General features: G+C 39.5%; 1 protein-coding gene across 12 annotated transcripts in view; it reads left to right on the top strand.

The window, feature by feature from the left end:
• Positions 1 to 23,974, top strand: part of kalrna (kalirin RhoGEF kinase a) — a 713,874-nt gene that overhangs the window by 588,938 nt on the left and 100,962 nt on the right. For 11 of the 12 annotated variants that reach the window (XM_043693727.1, XM_043693729.1, XM_043693725.1 and 8 more), the window contains 2 exons: positions 10,797 to 11,080; positions 11,781 to 11,933. In XM_043693727.1, the coding sequence (XP_043549662.1) occupies positions 10,797 to 11,080; positions 11,781 to 11,933 (437 nt within the window). Of the gene's footprint in view, positions 1 to 10,796; positions 11,081 to 11,780; positions 11,934 to 22,251; positions 22,547 to 23,974 lie in introns of those variants that run through there. The other variant, XM_043693735.1, reaches the window with a different exon arrangement.

The following is a 23,974-nucleotide window of genomic DNA, read 5'->3' as shown; positions in this document are numbered from 1 at the left end:
AGGAAAACCATCAATTCAGCTTTCATAACAAAAGCTAATGTTTTCCAAAGAAAGGAAGTTACAGACCATAACAAATTTTGATGACGAATGATAAATAAACTGATACCAGCCTATTGCATGAATCATGTGATATCAGATTGTTTGAGAATATTGATCCACTGATCAGAATTGTAGAATCCCAGAATTGTCACCGGACTGAAGGAAGCATTCAATCCATCTTGTCTGCACTGGCTCTCTGTATCTGAACATTTTATGTTAGTACCAATCTTCTGCCTTTCCCCATAGCCTTGTACCTTGTTTCTATTTAAATAATTCTTTAATGTCCCCTTGAATGCATAATTGAACCTGCTTGCCCCCACACTTCCAGGCAGTGTATTCCAGACCCTAACTACTTGCCCTTTGGGTCTCAATTCCTTTCCAGGCAGGAAGACGCTCTCAACTTCCCAATATTTTCACATAACTGACATGTATCATCCTTGAACCATTCCCTTAAACTTTTCTGTTCTGTCTACAATGCTTTTGCATCCTTCCAAAAGGGTAGATCCCAGAATTGTGCACAATACTCCAGCTGATGTCTAACTGATGTTCAACACAGGGTCCTTGGCCTTGAACTCAATGCCCTTGTCATGAAGTGAAGGGTACAGTATGTTTTGTGGAGAACATTCTGTCCCTATCCTGCCACCCTTAGTGCTTTTTACACTCAGGTGCATGTGCACTCAGGTCTCTGTACATCTGTACACGCTGTAGAATAGTACTCATTCATCCTAAAGTGTCTCATCTAACATTTAGAGTCATAGAGTCATAGAGATGTACAGCATGGAAACAGACCCTTCGGTCCAACCCGTCCATGCCGACCAGATATCCCAACCCGATCTAGTCCCACCTGCCAGCACCCGGCCCATATCCCTCCAAACCCTTCCTATTCATATGCCCAACCAAATGCCTCTTAAATGTTGCAATTGTAACAGCCTCCACCACATCATCTGGCAGTTCATTCTATACACGTACCACCCTCTGTGTGAAAAAGTTGCCCCTTAGGTCTCTTTTATATCTTTCCCCTCTTACCCTAAACCTACGCCGTCTAGTTCTGTACTCCCCCACCCCATGGAAAAGACTTTGTCTATTTATTCTATCCATACCCCTCATAATATTGTAAACCTCTTTAAGGTCACCCCTCAGCCTCCGACGCTCCCGGGAAAACAGCCCCAGCCCATTCAGCCTCTCTCTATAGCTCAAATCCTCCAACCCTGGCAATATCATTGTAATTTCTTTCTGAACCCTTTCATGTTTTACAACATCCTTCCAATAGGAAGGAGACCAGAATTGCACGCAATATTCCAACAGTGGCCTAACCAATGTCCTGTACAGCACAACATGACCTCCCAACTCCTGTACTCAATACTCTGACCAATAAAGGAAAGCATACCAAATGCCTTCTTCACTATCCTATCTACTTGCAACTTTACTTTCAAGGAGCTATGAACCTGCGCTCCAAGGTCTCTCTGTTCAGCAACACTCCCGTGGACTTTACCATTAAGTGTTTAAGTCCTGCTAATATTTGCTTTCCCAAAATGCAGCACCTCGCATTGATCTCGATAAAACTCCATCTGCCACTTCTCAGCCCATTCGCCCGTCTGATCAAGATCCTTTTGTAATCTGAAGTAACCTTCTTCGCTGTCCATTATACCTCCAATTTTGGTGTCATCTGCAAACTTACTAATGCTACTGATCTGCCCATTCTACCAACTTGTCAATATCTTTTGAAGTTTTATACTGACCTCCTCACAGTTCACAATTTTCCCAAGTTTTGTGTTGTCTGTAAACTTTGAAATTGTCCTTTGTACACCAAAATCCAGATCATTATATATAGAATGTTACATATATATATCAGGAAGAGCAAGAGTCCCAATTCTGAACTTCTACAAACCATTTCTAGCCCAAAAACTATCCCTTCATTGTTACCCATTGCTACTATCCAAGACATATGACTTTCCTGACTAGCCTGTTAGGTGACATTGTATTGAATGGCTTTTGGAATTCCATTTACACCATATCAATAGCTTTTCCCTCACAAGCCCCTTCAATGAGCCTTCAAAAACTCTAGCAAGTTGGTCAGACATGATTTTCCCCTTAATATATTTCCACGTGACTACTGATTCTATCCTGAATAATTATTTCTAGACACCTCCCCACCACCAAAGTTAAACTGACTGTAATTGTTGGACCTTTGCCCTCTGGCACCACCTGTGAATTCAGGGAAGATTGCAAATTTATTGCCATTACTACTGCAATTTCACTCAGACTCCTTTGATGTCCTTGGAAGCCTCTTATTAGTCATGATGCTTCATCAACAAAAACACCAGCAGGTTGTCAAATATCTCTGCTTTATCAGTTTTAAACCTTTCCAGTGACTGAGTTTCCTCTTCTGTCTCCATGGCCTGAGCGGCATTTGCCTCTTACGTAAAGATAGATGCAAAGTATTCATGGAATGCCTTAGTTATGCCTCCAGCCTATATGTGTACATACCTTTTTAGTCTGTAATTGGCCTTAATTTTGCTTTTGATGTTCTTATAGGAAACTTTGGGATTTACTTTTATGTTAGCTGCCAGTTATCTTTCATAATTCCTCTTTGTGTTTTATATTTGCTTTCTCATGTCCCATCTTGTGTTTTCAGCTTGGTTCTCAGCTGTACTTACTCCCCGTCATTTATTACAAACAGACATTTTCTTCTTTAGCTTAATTTCTATTCCTTTGTCATTTAGGAAGTACTGGCTTTGTTTTCCCAGTCTTTTTCTTTTGAGGGAAAATACATTGAATATACCCATCTCTCCTTTGAATGTAGCCCAATGTTTAGTTGCTGTTTTACCTGCCAACCTTTGGTTTGTCTGTCTAGTCCAGCTCTGTTCTTATGTCATTGAATTCCACTCTCTGCAATAGAAATTCTTCATTCTTGCTCAGAAATCAGCTCCATGTTCAGTGCTTGGAAATATTTACTTTCCCTGTGTGAGTGCAAAAAATGTTCACAATTACAGGAATTGAAACACATCCCCAAACAGCAGTTGCTTTACAACCAATCAACTCCCGACCTTGTTGTGTTGTCACTCTTAAACATTTTTCAAATTCAGCTGAGCAGCCAAGGGAAGGTGTTCCCTCTCACCTCAGAAGTAAACTACAGTAACATACTACACCATTATGTTCTTCTGTAGAAGTCACCAAAAACAACTTTCTTTGAAAATCTACCAACCTGAGCACATACCGAGCAGCTCTCAAAGCCCAGGAATGAATATCCACCTCTGCCTTCCCTGAATAATGATTAACTCTGCATTCAATTCTGATCTCCCTGCTATAGGAAAGATGTTGTTAAACTTGAAAGGGTTCAGAAGAGATTTACAAATAAGTTGCCAGGTTTGGAGAGTCTGAGCTATCGGGAGAGGCTGAATAGGCTGAGGTTATTTTCCTCGGAGTGTCAGAGGCTATCGGATAACCTTGTCAAGGTTTATAAAACCATAAGGAGCATGGATAGAGTAAATAATGAGTGAATACTCAAGGTCTTTTTTTCCAGGGTAGGGGAGTCCAAAATTAGACAGCATAGGTTTAAAGTGAGAGCGGAAAGATTAGAAAGAGTCCTAAGGAGCAACATTTTCACACAGAGGGTGGTGCATGTACGGAATGAGCTGCCAGAATATGGTGAGGGTTGGTACAATTACTCAATTTATAAGGCATCTGGATGGGTATATTTAATAGGAAGGATTCAGAGGGATATGAGCTAAATTCTGGCAAATGGGACGAGATTAATTTAGGATGTCTGGTCATCATGATCGAGTTGGCTGAAGGGTCTGTTTCTTTGTTGTACAACTCTATGACTCAATAACATCTAAGTCACAGGCAGGGAGCCTGCAGCTGCTAGTGGAGAGAGCAGAAACAATCTCTTCTTTGGGTTGGAGGGGGACATTGGATCTGTCAGTCGGAAGGATCCAATGGCAGGGAGCTAGTAGCTGGCTTGGCTGGGAGAGGCCACTTCACTCCCTAATCGTCTTAGCCTAGATGCAGAAAGTTACATTTTCTTGGAGCTGTTCTCACAACATCTAAGCTGTAAGATTTCCTGAAACACAGTCTTTTATGGTTAAAATGGCGGCTATCATCTTCATGACAATATTCAAATACCAATTCCTGCTTGCAAGTTACCCATCCCCAGTCCCACCTTGGCAAAGTCAAAAGTAGATTCCATTTTTTGGATGGGTTTCAGATTTTAAAAGGACTTTATACCTCATTGGACCACATTATATTTATTTTTGGTGTTAACATTATCCTCTACTTAAGTACATTTGTGCACTAGTATTTATGTTATAGTATAGAAACACATTAGTCATGTGGAAGAACAGCACAATCCCTCAATTAAATTCACAGCTGAAGTTCAAAATACAAAATGGATGCATGAAACTACAAATTTAGTGCATTACTTTTCAAGATTTTCCATTTGTCTATTCAGATGGAAAGTTGGCTTGATTGGTTCTATACCTAAGCAACGTTCTGTGTAAAACTATTATGCCTCATGGTATAGTTTCAATATGTTCTTGTATACTCAGCTTTCTGTTTTATTCCCCTGCATAGCTGAGTTTTTAATGCAAATTTACAGCTTATTCCTCTTGTTGAGCAATGAGTTTTTGATTGAGGGGCAAAGATGCAAATAAACAAATGTTCAATATTAACTGTATTTCAAAATGTTGTGTCTCTTTTAAACTCTGAAAACCCACTGAGAAATCGAAGAGTAATTACGTTTTAAACATCGTGTTATATTGTCACTCTTAAAGTGCAGAAACACAATCAAACAAGCCAGAAAAGTGGAAAATGAAAAACAAGGAATCACAAAGAAGGACAGTAAATAGGAATTTGGATAAACATTCATTTTAACCTAGTCATGTAATGTCTCTAGCACAGTAGTTCAATGTAGCAGTCGCATTTAGCTCTCTAAAGTGTTACTTTAGCAGGACTACTAAAGAATAACTCTGTTGTCTTTTAAATCAATCATGTTAATTCTTTTTGAATTAAATAGTTATCTGAATAAGAGCCCTACTCAACCAGTGATGACAACAATAAAATTGTTTTTTTTGGGGCTTAATTCTAAAAGCCTTCATCAACACAATTTCAAAACAGAGTGACAGTGTTTAACTTAAATGATGATAGATTGGAAAAGATTGAAGTAAAAAGACATTTGGAGATCCTGGTCACTGAAAACAAGCATACAGATGTAGCAAGCTCTCAGGAAGGCAATTGGTGTTTTGGCCTTCATTACAAGAGTAAAGAAGTCTTACTGCATTGTTCAGGGCTTTAGTGAGACCCCACCTGGAATATTGTGCGCAGTTTTTGTCTCCTTACCGAAGTAAAGATATACTTGCTATCAGGGGGAGGGAATACAGCAAAGGTTCAGCATATTGATTCCTGGGATGACAGGACAGTCCTATGATATTGGGTTGACTGAGCCTATATTCACTGGAGTTTAGAAGAATGGGAGGAGAGTGCATTAAAAAGTATAAAATTCTAGTAGGGCTGGGTAGGTTGCATGCAGAAATGATATTTCCCCTGATTCAGAATAAAAGGTTAAAGTGTCAGGAAATGGTAAGGCCATTTTGCACTTGAGATGAGGAGAAATTTCTTGACCCAGAGAATGGTGAACCTGTGGAATTTGCTAAAAAATAAGGCTGTTTGAGCTAAGTTGTTGAATATATTTAAGAAAAAAATCAGACACCCCCTCATCCTTTTAAACTCCAATGAATACAAACCCAGAGTTCTCCACCACTCCTCATTTAACATGCCGTTTATTTTTGGTATCATTCTTTTGAAGCTTCTCTGGACCCCCTCTAACATCAGCACATCCATCCTGAGATATAGGACTCAAAATTACTCACCATATTCCAAATGCAGTCTGACCACAGTACGTCACATCTCTTGCATTTTAGCCCTCTTGCTGTGCTCTTACATGTTCTGGAAACCTCAGCTGAGCCCTCTCCCCCTTTAACTAGTTTATAGTCCTTGTGACCACTCTATTTAACCTTTCTACTCGGATCCTGGTCCCAGACTGATTCAAGTGAAGCCTGTCCCAATGATACAGTTCCTTCCTGTCCAATACTGATGCCACTGGCCCACAAAATGGAAACCCTCCTTCCCACCCCACTTCTTTAGTCATGGATTTAATTTCTGAATTTTATTATCTCTATGCCAGTTTGCACATGATGTGGGTAATAATCCAGAGATTGTAATGCTTGAGTCCTTTTTTAAATTTTGTTCCTAATTCCTGATATTCCCCAAAGAGTACCTCTTACCTACTCTTGCCTATGTTTGTTGGTTCCAACAGCTGAATCTTCCCTCTCCCACTCCAATATTCTTGCAAGCTAGCTTGCGATGTTCCTTACCCTGATGAATCTTTTCATCCTGCACCCATCAGGCCAATTCACAAGAACACCAGTTTAAGGGGAAAACCAATATACTGTATGAAAAGTAAATATTGATTGGTTGGCAAGTGGACTGTCAATAATAGAGGCATTTGAATGATTAATGCACAGTTAGTGATAATTTACAGTTAACTGCCAGTCTTTGTTTAATTTTTAAGCCAGGCAGGTTGACTCTGATGGGTCAATATATTTTCCAATGAAATGATCAGCAATCTCTGTCAACTATTTTGTTCAGTTGAAATGAGATTGAAGAACTTACAAGCCGACAGATTTTGAAAACATGCGGATGTAACAGGGTTGTTGTTATGGGTGACTTCAATTTTCCCAATATTAACTGGAACCTCCTTAGTGCAGATGGTTTGGATGGAGCCGTTTTTGTCAGGTGTGTTCAGGAGGGTTTCCTTACTCAGTATGTAGACAGACCAATGAGGGGAGAGGCCATTTTGGATTTGGTGTTCGGAAATGAGCCAGGGCAGGTGTCAGATCTCACGGTGGGAAAACACTTTGGTGACAGTGACCACAGCTGCCTCACATTTAACATAGCCTTGGAGAGGGAAAGGAGCAGTTACCAAGGCAAGATATTTAATTGGGGAAAAGTAAATTATGACGCTTTCAGATAGGAGTTGGGATGTACAGATTGAGAACAATTGTTCCACAGAAAGGGCACAACAAACATGTGGAGGCTGTTTAAGGAGCAGTTGTTGCAAGTGATGGACAAATTTGTTCCTCTGAGACAGGCAAGAAGGGGTAAGATTAAGAACTCTTGGATGATGAGAACAGAGGAGCTTCTCATCAAAAGGAAGAAGGCAGCTTACGTACGATGGAGGAAGCAAGGATCTAGCACAGCTTTAGAGGATTACAGGCTTGCTAAAAAGGAGTTCAGAAATGGACTGAGGAGAGCCAGGTGGGGGCATGAAAAAGGCTTGACAGGAAAGAGTAGGTAGAACCCAAAGACATTTTACTCATACGTGAGGAATAAGAGAATGATCAGGGAGAAGGTAGGGCCAGTCAGGGATCAGGTAGGGAACTTGTGCATGGAGTCTGAGCAGATAGAGGAAGCCCTAAATGAATTTTTTTGTTTTGGTTTTCACTAGGGAAACGGACCTTGATATGAATGAGAGTTGATGTGCTGGAAAATGTGTCAAACATTAAGATTGATAAGTCCCCAGGGCCAGACCCAGATTTATCCCAGGCTGCTCCAGAAAGTGAGAAAGGAGGTTGCTAAGCCACTGGCGAAGATCTTTGCTTCCTCACTCGCCACTGGAGTCGTACTGGAGAATTGGAAGGAGGCAAATGTTGTTCCTCTTTTCAAGAAGGAGAATAGGGAAATCCATAGCAATTACAGACCAGTCAGTCTTCTGTCTGTGGTCAGCAAGGTTTTGGAAAGAATTCTGAGGGATAGGATTTATAATTACTTGGAAAAGTATAGAGTGATTAAAGGCAGTCAGCATGGCTTTGTGAGGGCAGGTGATGCCTCACAAATCTTATTGACTTTTTTGAGGAGGTGACAAGACAGGTTGATGAAGGTTGAGCAGTGGATCTGGTGTATATGGACTTCAGCAAGGCATTTGATAAGGTTCCCCATGGTAGGCTTATTTTTAAAGTCAGGAGGTATGGGATACAGGGAGATTTGGCTTTTTGGATTCAGAATTGGTTGGCTAACAGAAGGCAGAGAGTGGTTGTAGCTGGAAAGTATTCTGCCTGGAGGTTAGTAGTGAGTGATGTCCCGCAGGGCTCTGTTCTTAGGCCTCAGCTCTTTGTAATTTTTATAAATGCCTTAGATGAGGAGGTTGAGGGGTGGGTGAGTAAATTTGCCGATGATACAAAGGTTGGAGGTGCCATTAATAGTATCAAGACTATTGCAGGCTGCAGTGCGACATAGACAGGATGCAGAGCTGGGCTGAGTAATGGCAGATGGAGTTCAACCTGGATAAATGCGAAATGATGCATTTTGGAAGGTCAAACTTGAATGCTGAATATAGGATTAAAGACAGGATTCTTGGCAGTGTGGAGGAACAGAGGGATCTTGGTGTTCAAGTGCATAGATCCCTCAAAGTTGCCACCCAAGTGGATAGGGTTGTTAAGAAAGCATATGATGTTTTGGCTTTCATTAACAGGGGGATCGATTTTAAGAGTCGTGAGGTTTTGTTGCAGCTCTACATGACTCTGGTGAGACCATGCTTGGAATATTGTGTCCAGTTCTGGTCACCCTATTATAGGAAAGATACAGAGGCTTTGGAGAGGGTGCAACGAAGGTTTACCAGGATGTTGCCTGGCCTGGAGGGCTTGCCTTATGAAGAAAGGTTGACTAAGCTTGGACTTTTCTCTCTGGAGAGAAGAAGGAAGAGAGGTGACCTGATTGAGGTATACAAGATAATGAGAGGCATGAATAGAGTCAACAGCCAGAGACTTTTCCCCAGGGCAGGATTGACTGGCATGAGAGGTCATAGTTTTAATATATTAGGAGGAAGTTATATAGAGGAGACGTCAGAGGTAGGTTCTTTATGCAGAGAGTTGTGAATGTATGGAATGCGTTGCCAGCGGTGATGATGGAAGCAGAGTCATTAGGGACATTTAAGCGACTGCTGGACATGCATATGGACAGTATGAATTGAGGGGTGTGTAGGTTAGGTTATTTTATTTTAAATTAGGAATAATCCTCAGCACAACTTCATGGGCCGAAGGGCCTGTTCTGTGCTGTACTTTTCTATGTTCTATGAAACGAGTGCAATGCACCTACAGACTCACTTTGTCTGCAAAGAACAGGGCACTCTATATTAATATGTATAGTTTCCAAAACACTTAAGTGTGCAACACTACAACTTAAATTGATAACCCTAAATTAGTTATCTATGTGGATTTTTGCATACTCAAGATTATTCAGCTAATATTGTCCAAGTGCAAAATCACATTTAATGTTCACTGTGTTGCAAGTTTACAAGCATGCGCTGGTTGGACACAGTCTGTACCTTACAATTCTTTGGGACATATGACCTACATACCTGGCACCACACTGGCTCACACGTGGATTCTGAAATTACTGCATATCCTAATATTTCATGCAGTGATTTTGGGAATGTCTATTTTAAAAAAGTGATCTTCTTTGAAATTGTCTTCCTTTTTAATGAGGATTACTAAGGGAAGAAAATGTTTCAAGGTTTTGTTTTAAACAGCATAAAACAGCAGTGACCTTTTCTTTCCAGAAGGAGCTAACTAATGAGAAATAAGTATTATGTACGTTTGTCTTCTCTAAATGATTTAAGATGAAGTTTTAGTTTATTCCTGACTTTAAACCCATATTACTAAAATCATATCCTCAGGATTCCATACATTAAACATATGGAATGCTTTTTAAAAAATGGTTTTTTGATTGTTATGAATAAAGAACCTAGTCAAATCTTTTAATCTGAAACAAAGTAAGAAAAATTCCCTCAGAAAAGCCACCACCTCAAGTATTAGAATTTGAATGAATTATAGTTAGAGCTTTCTCTGAGGGATTTCAGCACTACTTTGATTTTTGATCCAGTTTTGCTTGTGGTTGTAAAAATAAACATAAAAGCATAAGAATACTTTAAGCTCAAAGTGTTATAAGTAAGTTCTAAGTTCAAAATATATTTGGGCTTGTGACATATTTTAAGTAAGAGAGAAGCTTCGTGGGAGTTTGCTTTCTTTCTCTTCTTCTTGAACTACATTATGAAGGGTTTTCCTGGCTATAAAAATCTATGTTACTTGTGAAGCAGACAGATCACCATTAGGACTATGGTGTTTCAATATTGTGGCTGCTTTGTAACATTACCGCCAATAGTTGATGCACAAGGATACTGGCAGTCAATCCCATATGCTGTTATCTTTCATTCCATCATTCTTTGTACAACAGTTCATTTGGCAGTAAAACTGTCAGTTTTGCAGTTGTCATCTGCTTTGCTCTTCCCAATGCTTACTTAGCTGTTGAAATATATCTTATTAAATAACGATTGTTAATTCTTATTATTCTCTGGTTGGACCACTTTCTGAATGTTAATATCTACTATTTAGTCAACCTCGTGAATACTAGAAAATTTGTGGCCAGGTACTTTTGTTGTAATCATGAAAGACATGATTAAATTATCCAAATTAAACTAAAATTAAATCTGTTCATATTCCAAAATATTTGGCCGACAGTACTTTAATTCTGCAGTTACAGTTACAACTGGAATTTCTTTCCTTCTCACGTCAATTTAGATTGCTTTATAAATTGAGCTATACAATCATAATCTTATTAGGATCTCTAGACAGGGAATTATGCAGAGCAAGGATACATTTCTCAATTTTAATCTGAGTTTGCGTTTGTATTTGTGTTGGTTCCAGATGCATATTCACCGAATGACAATGGAGCAAAGTCTGAATCTGTTTCAAACCTTCAGCCTCAGCCTTCATTAAACTCCATGCAGAACTCCCCAGGACCCAAACGTTCAGGAAATACACTGAAGAAATGGCTGACTAGTCCTGTCCGTAGACTCAGCAGTGGCAAAGCTGACAATCGGAAGATTGTTAAGCAGAAAAGAAGCAGGAATGGCAAGGCAAGCATAGATCCAGCTTCACCCAAGGCAGGGGAGAATGAAAACGCACCTCAGGAGGACAGTGCAGATGAGGTATGTTTCTTTTGGCACAGCTCGGAATGCTTTATTTTGAGGAGGGAGAATTCTTTGATAGGTCCAGTCTTGAAATAAAAACAAGATCATGTGAGCCAATACTTTATTAAAACTGAAAATAGATAATGAACTCCACACTAGCTTAACTGCTAAGTACACTGCCCACTGTCAAACTGATCACCAGACCATTAATTTCACACATTGAATTCTGGCTCTGACTAAGTTTGTTTATCTTGGCAGGAACAGTAATCTTAGATTTGGAGGAGAAAAGTTAATTAATTCCCCTCAGCTCCCAATTCCTATCAATGTAAGCTTGTTGCCAAGAGTAATAGAAGGAGGACAAGAGGTACTGATTTGGGCTGAATTGCACTGTTTCTTGCCATTCACTATCCCTGTTTACATATGAAGAGGGACGTTTTGGGTGTTTGTGGGGCTATGCTCAACATATATACTATAAATAAATGTATATATTTTTGGCAGGATAAAAGCAGAAACATGGAGGAGGAGAAATGTTGCATACTTCCCATGCAATAAACCAACTTAGTTATCCTTACATCAGCAAGAAACTATTAAAAGACTAACATAAGATTTTATTGAGAATTGCTTTGTATCACTGGTTTGCTTGACTTTAAATCACTAATGATCTTTGGAATCTATGAAATATATATTGTTTGATCTGTCCTGGAATTTCTCACAACAGAAGGGAAGGAAAGATGAACCACCCAGTGGCACTTTATCCAAGTCTTCTTCTGGAATGCAGAGTGGAGGAGAGGATGAACCAGATGACGAGTCGCATACTCCACTTCCTCCCCCAATGAAAATCATTGATAATGATCCATCACCAGAGGATTGCGTATGTAACCCAGCTTTCTAATGTCAACATGATCATGAGTCAGTTTGTCTTGAAGCATGGATCTGTAGCTTGAGAAATGAAAAGGCATTTTGACACTTGGTCACTTTTACTCACCAGTTTGATAATTTGACTTCCCACATGGTGAAAGGTCAGCTGAACAAATTTGTCATTCTTTGTCATTTACACTGAATTGCTCAATTTTGCACAGTGAATAACTATTTTTGTTTCAATTCAGCCCAAAAGATGTTATGCTTTCTTTAAATGGATTCATTAATATAGGCATAATTAAACAAACTCCTTGTGCATAAGCTTAGTAAATTCAATTGTTGACATTCCTGATTATTTAAGCATCAAAGTGTTGTGAAGAAAACGTCTTAACTGTAGCATTACTTTGTAATACAAAATTGACTAATATGGAAGTTTTCATAGAACCTAGAATTCCCTACAGTATGGAAGCAGGCCTTTTGGCCCATCAATTCACACTGATCCTCCAAACAGCATTTTGCCCAGACCCACCACAACCTACTCTATCCCCCATAGCTCTGTATTTCCCATGTCTAACCCACCTAGCCTGTAAATCCCTGGATGCTATGGGCAATTTAGCATGGCCAATCCACCTAACTCGCTCACCTTTGGACTGTGGGAGGAAACTGGGCACTGGAGGAAACCTACGTTATGCAAAAGAACAGATGCTGGAGAGAAATTGTTTTGGGCAGTGACTCAAAAACAGGCAATAGCAAATTTAAAAGGTCAGTTAAACAGCACAGTGCTCCTTCTAAGCATTCACAAATGTGCAGTAACCTGGAAAGTTCCATAAGAGGCTGTTCACAAATTGTCCCAAAGGCTTAGAAGACAGCAAGTGTAACACCACTATTCGAAATAGGTGGGAAAGGGAATGCAGAAGGCCACAGGTCAAAGATCCTGACATCAATTGTTCATAAAATGCTGTAATCTATGATTGAGGAAGTGTTAAATATGTGCTCAAATCATAATATAGTAATTGGAGCCAATGTGACTCTGTCAAAAAGACAGCACCTTAAACAGTGCAGCACCCCTTCATACTACATGAGAGTGGCAGCCTCGATCTTTGTGCATTCAGTATGTTTGGATTTCCAAAATGCATTTTGGTATAAAAAATTATTACCCAAGGTCAATGTTCATGGGGTTTGGGTCAAAATATTAGCATGAATAGAGGATTGTTTAAAGTACAGAAAACAGAGTAGAAATAAACAGGACATATTCAAATTGACAGTTGTAATTAGTGATCAGTGTTGGGGCCTTAACATTTTACATTTTACAGTCTATGTTACTGACTTAGATGAAGGTGCTGAGAGTAATCTACACAAGTATTCTGATGATACAAAAGTATATGTGACATTAAACAGTGAGGAGGACAAGACGGATGAATGGTCAAGAGGATACAATATTCCTTGGGGAACTGTGAAGTGAAATAATTTACTACATTATGAAGGATAGAAAGGGAGATTTTAAAAAATGTTGAGTACTTTTATGCATTGATGCTCACAGAGATTTGCCAATACCTGTGTGAAGGTTGCATGCGGTTACAGCAAGTAATAAGGCAAATTGCGCATTAGTATTTATTATACAGGAACTACAGCACAAAAATTAGTAAGTTTTTCTACAGTTGTATAGAACTTTGATGAGACCATACCTGGAGTGCTATATGCAGTTTTGGTGTCTATTATCTGAGCACAAGATCAAGCAGCTATTACCTTACATTGGTTGTCTAATAGCATAATGCCACACCCTTCAGGACTTGGATATCTGCATCACTGGTTCTCCTCTCTCTTTTGAAGTTCTTTGCTTTCCCTGCAATGCTCAGCTGTGTTCCTAGCTTTATGTGCACATTGAATCCTGTCCATGACTCAAATGTCTTCTTCATTTTATCCAGATTGGTCTTCCAGTTCTTTTGACCTGCCTTATTCTGCTTTATTTATCAATAAAGGGAAGGAATGAAAAAAAAATACTTGGCTAAAATAATTTAGTTTATTAAAGAGTTCAGTGATTTATATATTGACAAGTAATTTGACTTTTTTCTTAGTTGAGGAAGTAGGGTAATACAGTTGATGGGGCAGAATAGTGACTGCTTTAGAGTTGAGAAAGAGGTCGATGGGAAGACAGATACTAGACAGAATAGGCAGCATAAATTATTACTGAACAAATACGAAACATAATTACAGTAAATGGAAAAGTGAACAATAATCTTTTCTTGCATGTGAGAAACTCTAATGGAATTCAACTGGTACCAGTGTAACCAGTTCAAACGACTGCATAATTTTAAGCAAAGATTTGTGCTCAGTGCCTATCAAGTTTCTGCAATCATTTACCTTTTATCTGAAAGCACTGCATTGTAAGAATGCACTACCCATAAAACTGGCCAGGACCTCAGGGTGAATGGATCTTCATTGAGTGTTTCATTAATTGCATTCATTTTGCACTCCTTCATGGAAGCTATAAAGACTAAGTTGTAACCTTTGGACCCAAGAACACAAAGAGGTGCATTTAGAAAGGTTTTGAATAATTTTCAAAAGAATACTTCAGAGGGAGCTGACAGCTCCAATCAAAAATAAACTTGTATATTTTTAAGACTGCTGACACCCAGGAGCATGCACAGTAGCAGCAAGTTTTCTGAAATAAATTGAAATAAAGAGTGACAAAGACCTAACAAACACCTAAAAATATCAGTGAAGAGAAAAATTATAATTACACAAAGTAGATTTTTTTTTCCCAATTGAAAAATCAGTTTTATGTTGCACGTGTGGCTTAAAAAAATCAGAATTGCTGGAGAAACTCAGCAGGTCTGGCAGCATCTGTGGGAAGAAAGCAGAGTTAGCTTTTCGGGTCCACTGATTCCGGAACCGGACTCCAAGCATTAACTCTGCTTTCTTCCCACAGATGCTGCCAGACTTGCTGAGTTTTGCCAGCAATTTATATTTTTATTTCAGATCACCAGCATTTGCACTTTGTTGTTTGATTGAAAAAAATCAGAGGTGAGTGTGTGCAGTCAGATTGGCAGTGTCAGCAGACTTTCCATATCTTTATATTAATTTCCAGTATTTAGAATCAGGTTAATTGCAGTCTTGTAATGATATTGTGATTAAAAGTTCCTAGTTGAATATGTTGTGCTGAACTCATTCTAAGCTGGAATTAAATTTGACCTAGATTCTATTATAAAATGTATCAAAGCAATATTTTCTCTTTTCTAAAAGAAATCTTTTAAACACCGTCAGATTGTGCACGGTAGATTTTGCATTAACAGAAATTTGAGGTATAGTTGGCAGTTTTAAGGGGAAATTTGCAGGAATAAAAATACATTTTGAAACAAGTGCAGTTTAGTTTGGGATCATACCAGCACCCTAGGTGGGAACTTCAGCTCAATGTACTATGTCATGCATGCTTCTGCACATGCTGTTTGGGAGTTTAGCTGTCTGCACTACACACATGTCTATTAAGTTTATAGTAGATGCAAAGAGGTTTACCCTGCTATTCGAGGATTCTTTTGGAGAAATAATTTATTTCTTGTAGCATGAACTTTCTGTTATTAACTGCAGTCTTTGATACAGTCAATTTATGGCTGTCATCAATGTATAGAAAATGCCATGAACTACTGACAGAAAGTAGTTTGAATGTGTGTATGTTTCAATGAAATGACAATGACAGTGGAAGTAGTTTCAAAAGAAGAGCTAAGCCATCAGCCTTACCTATGAATTTCAACTGGTTATAAAAGCAGATGTCTCATAAACAGCTGATGCCATAATCATAAAAATGCATTCCAGCATCTTCCTATACTTATAAATCCCACAATAAAGCAGTCTGAACATGTGTACTATGGAAAACACCATAAGGAAGAGAACCAGCATAATTAATGTAATAGCAGGGGATAAGTGTGCATGTCCACAGATAACATTTGTGACAGAAAATTATAAAGCTCTAAGGACGCTAAAGAACGGGATACAAAAATAGTTTAACAACGTTAGATGTATCTGAAAGTGTTTTTTCAAAATGTGGATCAAACCACCCATATCATAAGATGGACCACATGGAAAACAAAGGAAGTTTTGTTCCTCCGGAAACTGTGTACTGGATTTTACAATTCTTGGTGGGGTGAGCAAAGCAGAACAGAAAGTGCACTCATTCCTGCTCCCACTGTCTCAGCACAATGAATAACGTGTCAAAAGGAGACTCCGCATTTAATTAGGCTGCTAGGCCAGGTCTTCAGGCAGATGAGGGATTATGTCATGGTCAGGGATCAGTCAAAGCATCCAATTCAAAGCCCTCTCTATACTCTCTATCTCTCCTTATTCCGTATAGCAAACTCAAATCAATGAAATAGTGAAGTCAAAAATCATACAAAAGCTCATGATTTGGAGATGCCATATTGGACTGGGGTGTACAAAGTTAAAAATCACATGACACCAGGTTATAGTCCAACAGGTTAAATTGGAAGCACTATCTTTCAGATTGCCGCTCCTTCATCAGGTAGTTGGCCACCACTCTTAAGACATGTCTCTGAGCATGTTGGCCCACAGTTCTATCAGTTTGCTGAGTGATTGTAATTTTTATCAAACACCACTTTTTCCCTCTGAGAACTTGAAAAAGCTGGTTACAGCTGTTATCAAAGTGTATCCTCTATAGTGAAGCTAAAAGCAAAATATTTGTTCACTTCATCTACCATTTCTTGATTATCCACAACCAATTCCCCATTTGCACTCTGGAGAAACCACACTCACTCACTCTTTCCTTTTTAAACACCTGTAGAAACTCTCACTATCTATTTTCACATTTCTAGTTAGCTTTCTCTCAACCCTTTATTTATTTCTTCTCCTCAATCTTTTAGTCATTCTCCACCACTCTTCATATTCTCTCTAATCACCTGAACCACCACTCAACTTTGTGTTATTATATGCTTTTTCCTTCACTTTGATTCTTCCATTAACTTACTTACTTAATCTCCCATGGTGGATCCTCCCCTTAGAACATGCATATTCTGAGTAATCAGAAATATCTTCTTAAATATCTTGCCCTGCTCCTACATTGATCTGTCCCTGAGGCTCATTGATAACTCAATAGCTTGTTAACGAGCTACTTCAAAATGATGGTTGAGCTTTTGGTTTCCACGCTTGCTCACCTTACAAGATAATGGCAATTGAAATGAAGACACGTAGTTGCCGACCCAACCACATCATGCTATACTCAACACGTACTGGGACTGGGGCCCACCTAGATTTTCAGCCTTTTTGTGATGCATGTATGTGTAAAAAAGAGAGGGTCATTAATAGTGAAACGAGCACTGTAACCTGCTTCTTCATCGTACTCCTACTTGGGCTGTTTTCATTCAACCACAACATGTGTAATTGCAAAAACCAGAAATAAAACAGTGCATTTACGTCTTTTAAATGCTGCCATAAAATAAACTTCTGAATAAATATTGTTCGTGTTTCCTTTAAAGGTGCTTGATGTTAGTCAGGCAGTCAATGATTTATTGTAATGGATATAGGTTTACTCGCTGAGCTGGGAGGTTCATTTCCAGATGTTTTGTCACCCTACTCTGATGTCATTTCAACCAGAACTATATCAACAAACACATCGAGTTAGACCCCATCAACCACCCCTTGAGAAAAAGAACAGGAAATGACATAATCACAGGAAATAACATCACCAACCCAAAGAACCCCAAACATATAAATAGAAAGCAGGAATCATGTACACTGCTTCACCTGAGGCCAACTGAAGATATTACCTAGTAGGATGACGAAACGTCTGGAAATGAACCTCCCAGCTCAGCGAGCAAACCTACATCCAGAACCTCGACATGCGCTACAAATCTAATCAAAACTCACTAATTTATTGTAATTTTCTGATAGTTTGTTGAGTTTGTTAAGAAGCAATAGTTTGGAATTGATACATTAATTAATTAGATGAAGCATGTATACATAGAGTCATAGAGATGTACAGTATGGAAACAGACCCTTCGGTCCAACCCGTCCATGCCGACCAGATATCCCAACCCAATCTAGTCCCACCTGCCAGCACCCGGCCCATATCCCTCCAAACCCTTCCCATTCATATATCCATCCAAATGCCTCGACAATTGTGGATGGTTCACATACTATAAGACAAACAGGCTGTTGTATGCAAGAACTCAGTCTCATTAAAGCTGTGAAGACAGCATCGGGTTCTGTCGATTAGGCATTAGGGAACACTTACCCTGGTCTGCCTCCTCTCCTTCTGGTCCATCTTACACCTGCCTGACAAGGACTGCTCGATGAAGATGGCAGTCTGGGAAAAATCCCTTCTACCCTGAGTCTACTGTATTCTTGGTCCCTGTGCAGATCCTGCAGGGTGGATTTTACCTAGCATCAGCGTGATTACTGCAGCGTGGAATCTGGCTCTTTAACTCTCTTGGCCCCTGCATGATTATTCCAGAGCGGAATTGCCCTGGCCCCTGCAGACTTCCCTCGATACCTCCTGTCCTGAGTACTCCTGCTGTCTGAGCCTGGAACTTCTTGTTATGCCTTTTTCTAGGGGCAGATTACTTTCTCTGTGTCAACGAATTGTCTGGACCCTTCTGTCTAATGGCCATAGGACAGCCACTCATAACGTCAGATGATCATCATCTCTTTGTCTGTGCTTGTTGGAGAGTTCTTTAAAATCTTTCTTTCTAAGCTTGTTTTAAGAAAACAATGCACTCATAATGGGGTGCATTTGGTACCAGATGAATTATTGACGCAAGCCCAATTAAAATAATGAGTATTTTTCATTATTCTTCCCTTTGTCTTCATATGCTAGAATTTTGGAAAGTTAGTTACTTCTGTAATAGCTGTTAAAAATAATTGCATGCCATACAGTAAATACTTGGAAAACACAGATTTTAATGGACCCCAATATTTAATTGTTGATGGTCACATTTTTATTCCTTTTGTCTCCAATGATTGCTGTTTGTGCCAGTCCTGGGATTTATAGATGTATTAAAACAGTCATGTATTTTTTTTCTTATTTGCCTGCTCTGAATTTTTTTCTGAGCATTTTGACTGAATGCCAGTCTTTGGCTTTTTCCTGTCTTTTCTCAGTACCCTGCCATGTTGTTTTTCAATGTACATAATCTGCAATGCCCTCTTGAATTACTCATTTAAACCTGCTTCCACCACATTTCCAGGCAGTGCATTCCATACACTTATGATTCACTGTGTGAAAATGTTTATTCCACATTGCTCTGTCTAATGAACAGGAAATGTTTCTCCCGACATATTCTGCCCAGGCCTCTCATAATTTTGAAAACTTCTTTCAAATCTCATTTTCACCTTCTCATTCCAAATGAGAAAAATCCCAGTTTCGACAGTCTATCCTCATACCTGAAGTTCCTCATGTCCTGCATTCTTTTCAATGTGTTTGCATTCTCCTTAAACTATCACAACCAGAACTTACACCATACTCCCACTAACCTCTAACCAGTGACCTGTACAAATTCAGCATAACCTCCCTGCTCTTGAACTCTATGTCCCTATTTTTAAAACTTGGAATACTGTTTGCTTTATTGACTGCTCGCTCTGCTCCTGCACACTATTTGAAATAGCACCCTTTATTTCTCTTCCTGTTCGTTGGACTGAAATGTATCGCCTGTCTGTGCACTGAACTTCATTAGACTCCTGTCCCCACACTCCATCAACATGACATTGTCTTTTAAAGTTCCATACTGTTCTCTTCACAGTTTACAACATTTCTAACAACTTGTCAGGATGGTCAAGTGGTCTAAGGCTTCAGGCCAGAGGAGTGTCATTCTTTGCCTTGCTGAATTCTGGTTCACTTAGTGCCTTTGTGGCACAGTGACAGTATCACACCATCTGGATCAGGAGGCCCAGATTCAAGTTCAACCTGCTCCAAAGGTGTGTAATACCAAACTCAGACAGAGCGATCAGCAAATATCTACAATATCTCCAAGTTTTTTATTGCCCACAAACATTGAAATTGTCTCCTGCATAGCAAGGTTGAGGAAATGTGAGGATCCCAATACCAAGTCTGGGGAACTCCATTACAAGCCTTCCTCCAGCCCAAAACATAGTGGGATATGGGGCGGGTGCTGGCAGGTGGGACTAGATTGGGTTGGGATATCTGGTCAGCATGGACAGGTTGGACTGAAGGGTCTGTTTCCAAGCTGTGCATCCCTATGACTCAATGACCATTCCTCCTTGTTTCCTATCTCTCAGGCCAATTTTCTATCCACGTCACTTTTGTTATGCCATGAGCTGTAACTTTCTTCACAAATCTGTCGTATGGCAAAAATATTAAAAGATATCGCAAGTTTTCTTCATGTTGTTCTTTGATAACAAACAAGAGAAGTTTCAGTGTCAGTGTGGACAGTGAAAATATGCATCAGTTGCAGCGAGTTGGGAGCACAGTGAAAGCATAGCACAATGTAGAGATCTGTAGATAATGGTGGAGATATTTCTCAACAGGCCTGGCTGTACTTCAAATTGCTGAAGCTATTGGTCTGAGTGGGATGTGGCAGTTGCTGTGTCCAACCTTTTACCAGCTTGCTAAAACATCATTTACAGCAGAATAAGGTAGATGCATAAACTTTGCAGCTGTTCTTTAATGGTCCTTAGACCTCTCACATCTGCGTTTCTCCTCCCCCCTGTAATTCAATTCCAGCTCTGTCAGTACATATTCAGATAAAATGCTATCATAAATAACATCTGTAAAAATCACAGTGGGGCCATATCTTCCAACCAGCCAGTGTAAATACATCACAGATTTTAAGGATGTTCTCTTTAGTGCTGAGACACTTAAAGTAATTACATTCAGCTGTTAGCTATAGAAACACTTCCTGGTCAGAAGCAGTAGGCTAAATTTAATCCAGCTGTCTTCATGCTAAATATGAGGTCTGGTCCCCATAATGATAAATAGGCTGTGTGCCAGTCATCCAGCAGTGGGAAGTTATGCTTCATGGTTTGTCATGGTTCTGAATTTTTCACACCAATTTTGCTGTTACAGCAAAGCAATGAACATATTCCTAAGATCGACATGAACATTTTCTAACAGAAGCTTCAATTCCATTGCAGCCTGACCCTTCAGTAGTTATCAGCCTCAAATTGTCTTTTTACAGGTTGTTGATTTTTTTCTATGTTGGCTGTGTTTTCTTTGTTGTATGTTGTTTTATGCAATGTGTAAACTCCCAGGTCCCATGGTGAGTTTTAGTTTCATTTGATCAGATTATTCCTAAAATATTGTATGATTTGCAATCCACTTTCTGTTTCACACACATTTTCCAATGGTCTGAATCTGACAATAACTCCCATGGGAAATCCCTTGGAACTGCTTCCACTCCACCCCATAATGCAGCATTAATTTTGTTTATACGTTAACTAGATTTTGTTTCAAATTCCTGTGATGTATCAGTAGTGGAGCAGACCCACCAATGTGAACATTCCCATCCGTCTTTTAAAAGTTTATCTAGATCTTTGGTGCACTTATTATAGAAAGTCTGGTTGGTGCCTTTGAGAGAGCTTCCCTCTAAGATCACTTACTGAATTTAGTTTGAGAAGTCCACAGCTTGTTTCCCTTTCCAAATTAAACTGATTTTACTCCCAATTCCACCTTAGAAATAGACGTGGACAGGACTTTACATAATTATGGATGGCAGTTAGAGGTGGTAATACCTCTCATTCAAAATATGTAAACATTTCATTTAAATATTGAAACAAGAGGGACTGCACAAATTTCATCCATGCAGTTCATACATGTAGGAAGACCTATTCATCCTGCATTGAAGAGTGCTGATGGGGACTGAAAAGTCTGGTGGAAGTTCACTTAAAAGAGAGAGCAATGTAAAATTAAATATTTTAGGCTGTTCCTGGGGCATTTTTGATCATATTTCTTCACCTATCAATTAAGTTCTCATGAATATTCATATGAATTGTTCTAATTAGTTTTCTTTTGCCCTGTTATCAATACTGTACACATTTTCCTTAGGATAAAGGAAAATCAGATCTCTAGAGTGATGTGTAGACTGCATTGTATATTGAGATATTTCATTTCTACTCAGATCTATGGGCAGATGTGACCAACCCTTTCTTCAGCAGATGATTCTGCACATGCAGACTCCCATTCCCAAAGGAATCAGGGACTGTAGGCTTGATTGGAATATTAGGATAGTTGCATGCCTGACTCATCATAACATCAGTGACTTTGTATGTCAAGTTTTCAACGGCATGGTATGAAAGAAGGCAAAGAAAAATGAGCAAGAGTTGAGTTGCCCTCTTTGTTACATCTGTCAAGATGCCACCAATGACATCTGCAGACTCTGGAGCCCACATGTAGAATGATCAAAGTGCAGAAAATGTACCATCTACAACAAGGATATCTCCAGCTGCAATGTGTCATGCTGACTACCCCTGGCAGTTTCAAGAGTTTTACCCTCAGGTCAACATCATGCTCTTTCTACGCATGTTGCAAGGCTGACTTTTGGGAGCAGTATCTCTGAACAGAAAATAAGGCCGCCTTCTCTCCACTATCACCTGCAGCACCATTCACATTTCAGGAGCTATTAAAAGCAGCTCAGCTGTGGGCTGCCTGCAAACCTGGGCCTGAATCTTCATCTCCCTTTAATTTTATTTTTGTTTATTGTCTCTTTACCCACTGCTGAAGCTGTTTTGACAAATGCTGACGGTTGGTTTAAATTCTTCTTCAGCTTTCTCAAAATGTGTAAAACATAATTATACTTTGGTTGCCAGCTTGGTGTTTAAATTTCACCTGCAGGCACATTTATCCTTTCACTCATGGGGCTGAATTTCTCCATGGACTACAGGAAAATGTTCTCAGCATCAAATGGGGTTCCTGCTTCCATACTTGTCAGCAGTGAGATGAGTGGCACAATTACCAGGTACACAATACCTAAATGGCCATCTTCACTGACCTTTTAAGGATGGAAATGGTCATTTGATTCCTGCCAGCCCAATCATAACTCTGGAGACATGAGTTAATCTCATGGGCAGATTGGATGCCAATACAAGCACCTCAGTGTGGGTGTGTTGTCAGCTGTTGACACAGAATGACTGTACTGCAAACTCCTGGAGCAAGTAGGGATATTGGGATGAGGAAAACCCTTCTGAACAGGCTGATTTGATCTTTCATCCCCATGCCCCCATTATTGGAGTCTGGGCTCCTATGGCCCTGGTGCCTGTCAGTGGGAGTCACCTGATTGAGCTGGAATCTTGAGCACCTTGTTTGGTGAGGGGAGGTTGTTCATCTTTGTGGAACGGACAGTCGACCTGCATCCTAGGCTGCTCGAGCGGGTGTTCCTCAAAGGCATAAATATATCAAGGTACCACCCTGACAGAATCATCACTTTTTTAGCTGTCTCTAACCACATCATTATGGGGCCAGCAAAATGTAGCCCCCTGCTATGTGCATCATGATCTAACTGAACAGTGAAGTAGACCTGATGGGCTGAATGGCCTACTTCTGCTCCCACATCTTATGCCCATATGGTTATATGTGTCCATTCCAAATATGCATCTGGAGTTTGGCATAATGATGCCAATAAGCTGACTAACAGAATTGAGAGCAAATAATCCAATACTATTCTGACAAAATTTGTATCACTTCTTAATCTTTTACACCAAATGCCATCCTTAAGCAATATAACAGGAGAGCATGTCATCCATTCACTTTGACGAGTTCAAATCTTGATCTCTCCCAATGTCTTTCTGGTAATTAAGTGGTTCCTTTTGCTGATTGGCTTGAAACTGCATTTATTTAAGCCTCTGGATTTATCCTTGATTACTAATGGCCTGTAATTCCCTTGATCCTCGAGCTATCAGGTGACAGCCTTAGATTGAGATTTAGCTATGTAAACTCTGCTCTTAATTCCTTCTTTCATATGAGTCTTCATCCAGTTTGAGGTGCAATTCGGATTTGAACAAATATTCAGTTTCCAAATATACATCAATGTCATGGTTTCCCATGGTCAACCCTTTTGACTGTATAAATATCTTCTGCTCAGCAAAACAAACCTTCTACCA

This window comes from Chiloscyllium plagiosum, chromosome 7, assembly GCF_004010195.1.
Source record: "Chiloscyllium plagiosum isolate BGI_BamShark_2017 chromosome 7, ASM401019v2, whole genome shotgun sequence".
NCBI classification, from domain to species: domain Eukaryota; kingdom Metazoa; phylum Chordata; class Chondrichthyes; order Orectolobiformes; family Hemiscylliidae; genus Chiloscyllium; species Chiloscyllium plagiosum.
This window is presented reverse-complemented; position numbering and strand designations above follow the sequence as displayed.